At 43.0% G+C, this 7,644-nt stretch overlaps 1 protein-coding gene across 1 annotated transcript; it reads right to left on the bottom strand.

Moving 5' to 3' along the window:
- Positions 1-291: 291 nt before the first annotated feature.
- Positions 292-2,815, bottom strand: LOC139649028 (GTPase IMAP family member 9-like). Its single transcript, XM_071525318.1, has 2 exons — positions 2,677-2,815; positions 292-2,024 (listed from the first exon to the last, which is right to left on the bottom strand). Exons 1-2 carry the CDS (start codon positions 2,744-2,746, stop codon positions 1,072-1,074), a joined length of 1,023 nt encoding a protein of 340 aa, XP_071381419.1. The 5' UTR covers positions 2,747-2,815; the 3' UTR covers positions 292-1,071.
- Positions 2,816-7,644: the final 4,829 nt, after the last annotated feature.

Raw genomic sequence — 7,644 nt, 5'->3', positions numbered from 1 at the left:
AGGGAGGGAAAGAGATTATATTTCAATATGTAAAATGAAACACACACACACACACACTCACACAGACACTTCCCTCCTTATGTCACCATCCTTTGGTGCCACTCTGTCTTCACATTTCCCTCCCTATGTCTCACCAATTTCTCTTATCACCTCAGTGTGACATGACAACACAGCTGTGGTATGCTGCTGAGGGCGTACACACACACACACACACACACACACACACACACACACACACACACACACACACACGCATACACAGCAACAACAACAAATCTGAATTGAGTCCAAAGCATTTTTATTGGATAAAAGTCCCAACGTCATCTGAAAATTCAATACAACTTTTCAAATTAAGCATAATTTTACTGCAAGAAACACTGTAGCCCACACTTTTACAACAAATAAACAGAAAAATGCATATTGCCTCCACAACTTTGGTCACAGTATTCTTAATAAAACTGCAAAATCCCAAGAAAACTGTTAAGTGACCGTAGCATATTGCTCAAAATAATAATGCTTTAAGATTGTACTGTCCCACAGCACAAAATAACCATAATATATCTGCAGAGGTTTGAAAGGCTTGTCAACAACTCAATCAGAATCAGAATCAGCTTTATTGGCCAAGTATGTACACATACAAGTAATTTGACTCCGGTTTTTCGTTGCTCTCAATGTACTTACACAGAATAAATATATAGCTAAAAACAAGGACAACATATATACATGTACATGATTGTGTGATTAATCACATGGCCTATTTACTGTAAGCATTTTTATGGTTAGAGAAACATAAAGTATGAGAAAGTCCGGTAGCTATGGTACTGAGAATTTTTTTTTTCTTTTCTTTTTTTTTTTTGAGTTGTGGAATAAGGTTGAAATTTATCTATGCAAATCAAGTTATAGCCATAAACTGTTTGTTTATGTTAATTTCACTGAAATCTCTCAAAATTAAAGTAGTAATGGCTTATTGATGTTAAAAAGCTACACGCAGCAAAATCTAGTAAGCAGATCTGAGATATCAGGTCTCTCCATGACGCTGATGATCCAGTGGAACTGGGATAGTTCTATGTTTCATTGGATAGAGCATTTCTTTCTCAGAGCTTTTATTGCTGCAGGTGAAATGGCTCCCACTACCGCCCCGATGGCTCCGCCCAACACTGCTGCACCTGCCATGCAAAGTGGACCACCCACAGCTGCTACGCCTGCCCCAATTGCAATACCTACTTCAGCTCCTGTTAGGACTAAACCAGTTTTGAGGAATCTGTTTTTCTTCTCAGCTCCTTCTCTTATTTTTCTTTCATACTCTTGGTCAAGCTCCTTTTGTTTCGCCTGCAGCAGTTCGCCTTGAAATTTGGCTTTCAGTTGTTCCTCTCTTTTGCGTTTTTGCTCTGCGTTTGCCATCTTAAGCTTCCTGATTTGCTCTTGGATCGCTCTCTCAGCCTCCTGGAACATTTCATTTGTGTAGAATGTTCCTCCATTGTTACTAACCATCCTATCTATCTTCTCAAGCAGCCCAGGTACCTGAAGGCTATTGGGAACTATGTTGTTGAAGACATGATACCACCCATTACAACTGGTGATCAATTGACAAAGTTCTTGACTTTTGCTAAGAAAGTCTTCAACTTTCATTTGTCCCAGCTGGTCACCACGAGTGAAGAGAACCAAAGTGTAATTTGCAGCTTTGTCCCCAAACACCTGCTGAAGGAGTTCCACTGTTCTCAGTTCCTCTTTGGTGAATCTGTCCAACTTGATCACAATCAGGAACACATGAGGACCAGGAGCAGAGAGGGAGATGCATATTTTGAGCTTTCTGAGCACTTCATCTTCAGTGTACTTGGTATCATATATCCCAGGTGTGTCTATAACAGAAACCCAGCGTCCAGCCAGGAATCCTCGGACCTTTTTACATTCAGATGTCACAGACTGCGGAGAAAAGTCTGATTCAAATGCTGGTTTACTGAGGATGGTGTTTCCTGAAGCACTCTTCCCAGATCCAGTCTTTCCTATGAGTACTATTCGAAGTTCTGAAAGAATGTGGAAAATATCTTTAGTATTTTGCTGGTCGCAGTGAGTTATTGAGTATGCCTATATGCACTGTAGCATTTTTACTTAGGAATTTCACAATTTATCTCTATCAGTAATGTAATTGCTCTGTATAAGATGCATGACACCCGTGTATACATCTAAATCTTTTTCTTATTATGAGAGAACAAATTAAATATTGACAAATGGCATTAAAAATCCTCTAATCAGTCCACCGTACCATATTCTGATGCATGCTGATCACATTTGGCATAAGACTGAAAGATTGGGAGTGATCATGCTATGCTGTAAATTATTTAAAATGTATGAATGCGTTTCAGGACAATTAATGCATCCCACACAAAGAAAATATAATTTTAAGTTGCATTTCTGTGTTAACAACTCATCACATGATCTCCAGTAAGAGACCATAGAGAACTTTCATTAAATTCAGTATTTTGTTTTTAGATTTTCAATTAGAAGTCTTGGTTACCTACTTTTTTCAGTTCAGTTCAATACTGCATTATTTATCTCACATGGGGCAATTTAAACGACGCAATTAAATGGTACACGCAAACATAAAATTCTGTCTTAAAAACAAGACACAGAATGAACATGTCACATAACAAAAAGAGACAAGACAGGACAGATTACCTGTGTGCCACGCAGTCACCGCAGAAGCAGCGCCCGTCGACCTTTGCCTCCGAACACTACTGAAGGCCATGTTTTTAGGGAGCAGATTTGGGGTTCACACAAAAGGCTAAACCCTGAAAACAACTCTACCTTCCTCAGCAGACCGCTTATGAAGAGTGATGCTTGGATCGGGCAAACGCATATATCACTGTTCTTCAATTGGCAGCTTTCCATGTTCCTTCTTGAAAGTCACCACTCAAGTTCTGTCACATTTCATCAAACTGTGGCCTGTTTACAGTAAGTATTTTGTTTTGACAGCTGAAGAAACATGAAGTACTTTGTTTTGATAGAGAAACAGAAAGTATGGGAAAGTACAGTAGCTACTGTGCAAGGAACAAAATGATGGTCTGGAAAAAGTAGCCTATAAGCAATCAATGCATTAATTTTAATTATCTGCACACAGTCAATATAAAAACTAGATTGCACAGCTTCAGCAATGTTGTCAGTGTGACAGTGACTCAAACAATATTATGAAATATCAAATGCAATGGTATCTTAAAACCATACATTCAAGTTGGTTCACAGAAATCATTCACATGTGAAAACAATTAGATTGACACAATGGTTTACAATACATTGAGTAGCTACAATCTAAAACAAGTGCGCTAGCTCTTTGTGTTCAGGCAGTATGCATATTACGCAATGTAGCGTCCCTTTGGGGCTACTTCCTAAAAAAGTATGACAAGACCGAACAAACAAATGAACAAACAAACACACAGCTCTTATTGAGTGCTCAGCCCAGGAACTAATAAGAATAAAGAAATCACAATGTTCAGGGGGCACTAGTGAGCAGCGACATATGAAAGCATGGGGTTTTAGCGCTCTGCAAGATAAAGAGATTACGTTCCCCACAGTCACCACAAGAGCAGCACCTGTCCACTTTTGCCTCTGAACACTCAAGGCCATGTTTTAGGGAGAAGATTTGGGGTGCAAACAAAAGTCTAAACCCTGAAAACAACTCTACCTTCCTCAGCAGACCGCAGGTGTTTACTACGGTGTTTCTAGGTGGTTGCTAGGGTGTTCTAGGTGGTTGTTAGGGTATTCTAGGTGGTCGCTAGGGTGTAATATGTGGTTGCTAGGGTATTTCTAGGTAGTCGCTAGGGTGTAATAGGTGGTTGCTAGGGTGAACTAGGTGGTTGCTAGGGCCTTTTGTAAGTGGTTGCTAGGGTGTACTAGGTGGTTACTAGGGTGTTTCTAGGTGGTTTATAAGGAGTTCTAGGTGGTTGCTAGGGTGATCTAGGTGGTTGCTAGGGTGTATTGGGTGCTTGCTAAGGCACTTCTAGGTAGTTGCTACAGTGTTTCGAGGTGGTTTCTAGTGTGCTTCTAGGTGGTTGCTACAGTGTTTCTAGATGCTTGCTAGGGTGTATTAGGTTGTTACTAGGGTGTATTAGGTGGTTGCTAGGGCCTTTTGTAGGTGGTTGATAAGGTGAACTAGGTGGTTGCTAGGGTGTTTCTAGGTGGTTTCTAAGGAGTTCTAGGTGGTTGCTAGGGTGTTGTAGGTGGTTTCTAGGGTGATCTAGGTGGTTGCTAGGGTGTATTGGGTGCTTGCTAAGGCACTTCTAGGTAGTTGCTACAGTGTTTCGAGGTGGTTTCTAGGGTCTTCTAGGTGGTTGCTAGGGTGTTCTAGGGGGTTGTTAGGGTGTTTCTAGGTGGTTGCAAGGGTGTTTCTAGGTGGTTGCTAGGGAGTTCTAGGTGGTTGCTAGGGTGTTCAAGGTGGTTGCTAGGGTATTCTAGGTGGTTGATAGAGTGTTGTAGGTGTTTGCTAGGGTGTAATAGGTGGTTGTTAGGGTGAACTAGGTGTTTGCTAGGGCCTTTTGTAGGTGGTTGCTAGAGTGTTCTAGGTGGTTGCTAGGGTGTTTCTAGGTGGATGCTAAAGGTGTTTCCAGGTGGTTTTTTAGGGTATTCTAGGTGGTTGCTAGGGTGTTGTAGGTGTTTGCTAGGGTGTAATAGGTGGTTGCTAGGGTGAACTAGCTGGTTGCTAGGGAAATCCGGGTGGTTGCTAGGGTGTTGTAGGTGGTTGCTAGAGTGAACTCGGTGGTTGCTAAGGTGTTTCTAGGTGGTTGCTAGGGTGTAATAGGTGGTTGCTAGGGCTTTTTGTAGGTGGTTGCTAGGGTGTTTTGAGGTGGTTGCGAGGGTGTAATAGGTGGTTGCTAGGGTGTTTTGAGGTGGTTGCTAGGGTGTTTCTAGGTGGTTGCTAAGGGGTTGTAGGTGGTTGCTAGGGTGTTCTAGGTGGTTGCTAAGAAGTTCTAGGTGGTTGCTATGGTGTTCTAGGTGGTTGCTTGGGTGTAGTAGGTGGTTGCTAGGGTGAACTAGGTGGTTGCTAGGGCCTTTTGTATGTACTAGGTGGTTGCTAAGGCGATTCTAGGTGGTTGCTATTGTGTTTCTAGGTTGTTCTAAGGTGGTTCTAGGTGGTTGCTAGGGTGCACTAGGTGGTTGCTAGGGCCTTTTGTAGGTGTTGCTAGGGTGTACTGGGTGGTTGCTAGGGCGCTTCTAGGTGGTTTCTAAGGCAGTTGCTTGCTAGGGTGTTTCTAGGGTGTTTCTGGGTGGTTGCTAGGGTGTAAAAGGTGGTTGCTAGGGTGTTCTAGGTGGTTGCTACAGTGTTTCGAGGTGGTTGCTAGGGTGTGCTAGGTGGTTGCTAGGGTATTCTAGGTGGTTGCTAGGGAGTTCTAGATGGTTGCTAGGGTGTTCTAGGTGGTTGCTAGGGTGAACTAGGTGGTTGCTAGGGCCTTTTGTAGGTGGTTGCTAGGGTGTACTGGGTGGTTGCTGGGGCGCTTTAGGTTGTTGCTAGGGTGTAATAGGTAGTTGCTAGGGTGAACTAAGTGGTTGCTAGGGAGTTCTAGGTGGTTGCTATGGTGTTCTAGGTGGTTGCCAGGGTGTTTTTAGATGGTTGCTAGGGTGTTTCTAGGTGGTTGCTAAGGGGTTGTAGGTGGTTGCTAGGGTGTTCTAGGTGGTTGCCAGGGTGTTTTTAGATGGTTGCTAGGGTGTAATAGGTGGTTGCTAGGGTGAACTAGGTGGTTGCTAGGGTGTATTATGTGGTTGCTAGAGCCTTTTGTAGGTGGTCACTAGGGTGTACTAGATGGTTGCTAGGGCCTTTTGTAAGTGGTTGCTAGGGTGTACTAGGTGGTTGCTAGGGCCTTTTGTAGGTGGTTGCTAGGGTGTACTAGGTGGTTGCTAGGGTGCTTCTAGGTGATTGCTACATGTTTTCTAGGTGTTGCTAGGGTGTACTAGGTGGTTGCTAGGGCTCTTTGTAGGTGGTTGCTAGGGCTTTTTGTAGGTGGTTGCTAGGTGGTTGCTAGGGTGTTTCTAGGTGGTTGCTAGGGTGTAATAGGTGGTTGCTAGGGCCTTTTGTAGGTTGTTGCTAGGGTGTTCTAGGTGGTTGCTACGGTGTTTCTAGGTGGTTGCTAGGGTGTCTCTAGGTGGTTGCTAGGGTGAACTACGTGATTGCTAGGGCCTTTTCCAGGTGGCTGCTAGGGTGTACTAGGTGGTTGCTAGGGCGCTTCTAGGTGGTTGCTACAGGTTTTCTAGGTGTTGCTAGGGTGTATTAGGTGGTTGCTAGGGTGTTTCTAGGTGGTTGCTACGGTGTTTCTAAGTGGTTGCTAGGGTGTTTCTAGGTGGCTGTTAGGGTGTAATAGGTGCTTGCTAGGGAGTAGTAGGTGGTTGCTAGGGTGAACTAGGTGGTTGCTAGGGCCTTTTGTAGGTGGTTCCTACAGTGTTTCTATGTGGTTGCTAGGGTGTTTCTAGGTGGTTGCTAGGGTGTAATAGGTGGTTGCTAGGGCCTTTTGTAGGTGGTTGTTAGGGTGTTCTAGGTGGTTGCTACGGTGGTTCTAGGTGGTTGCTACGGTGTTTCTAGGTGGTTGCTAGGGTGTTTCTAGGTGGTTGCTAGGGTGAACTAGATATCTAGGGTGAACTAGTGAATAGATATCCGACAAGTAAAACACATCATGTCAGACCACTCGAAATTGCTTGCAGCAAGCCCACTAATAAGGGAAAAATAGGGAAATGCTACCAGGGTATCTGATGTTGTTAGCCACATGCTATCCCCTAATGTAACCTATCAGACCCCCGGACGAGACATAAAACTACAATTAGCTGTTACAGTTACAGTTGTAATTTACAGTTACAATTACATTTATAACTAGAAAATTTCAGGAAATTTTGAGTGTGCCTGCTGCTTGGTGCGCATCTCCATCCCTCGCACACACACAAACACAAACAGTATGACAAAGAATATGAGTGTGTCTTTTGCATTGCAAAGCAGGCACACTGAGGCGAGAAACTTTGAACTAATGTTTCATTAGCTCTCACAATAAGCCAAGACTGTCCCCGAACAAATCCCTGTATCTCGAAAAGTAAAGCTCTCATCAAAAATGTTTTTTCACTTTGAGTGTCCCAAAACTTCACTGGCGACACTGATGTATGACATGTGTCTGTATGATTTTTAAAAAAGGAGCTGTGATAAAATATAAATCACCTTCTTTTCTTCTTTCTTCTTTCTCACTCTGGGTTTGAGCGGTCAAATTACATTGAAGCGGATGGGAGTGTTGGACAGCCCTCCCTGCCCTTTTGGGCGATTTATTCAAAAACCGTTGGTCCTATTTCAATGGAAGTAACATTGGGTGAGAGAGGACAAAAATGCCTACAATTTGGTGTATAAATCTTGCTTGTAGAGTGGAAGCTGTGGGACTAAGATGATAATGTTTGGAAGATTTCTGATAAAACTTGAAGGCATGGAGCTAGAGTGTGTGATGACATCACGTGCTCTAGGTCTGAACATTCCGCGCAATACACACCCATTATAAAATCTGAAACTGTCCAAAAATCTTATAAAATGTAAACTGCGATTGCGTAAAAACCGTAGTAGCTATTGAAAAGTTTCTTTAGACCAACAGAGTTCAAAGTCTTGTGACCCGTGTAAACTTTTAATCATGT

Source organism: Centroberyx affinis, unplaced genomic scaffold (assembly GCF_046629955.1).
Source record: "Centroberyx affinis isolate AG114_WGS23_722 - 3 ecotype Tasmania unplaced genomic scaffold, CSIRO-AGI_Caff_v1 ptg001288l_1, whole genome shotgun sequence".
Lineage (NCBI taxonomy): Eukaryota > Metazoa > Chordata > Actinopteri > Beryciformes > Berycidae > Centroberyx > Centroberyx affinis.
The sequence above is the reverse complement of the archived record's forward strand: the minus strand, read 5'-3'. Positions and strand labels throughout refer to the sequence as shown.

Bases quoted from the DNA above. Each gene is read 5' to 3' on its own strand.
- LOC139649028 (XM_071525318.1), bottom strand. From the start codon at position 2,746: ATGGCCTTCAGTAGTGTTCGGAGGCAAAGGTCGACGGGCGCTGCTTCT. The intron at 2,025-2,676 runs GTAATCTGTCCT...ACATTCTTTCAG, and splicing joins GGTGACTGCGTGGCACACAG to AACTTCGAATAGTACTCATA.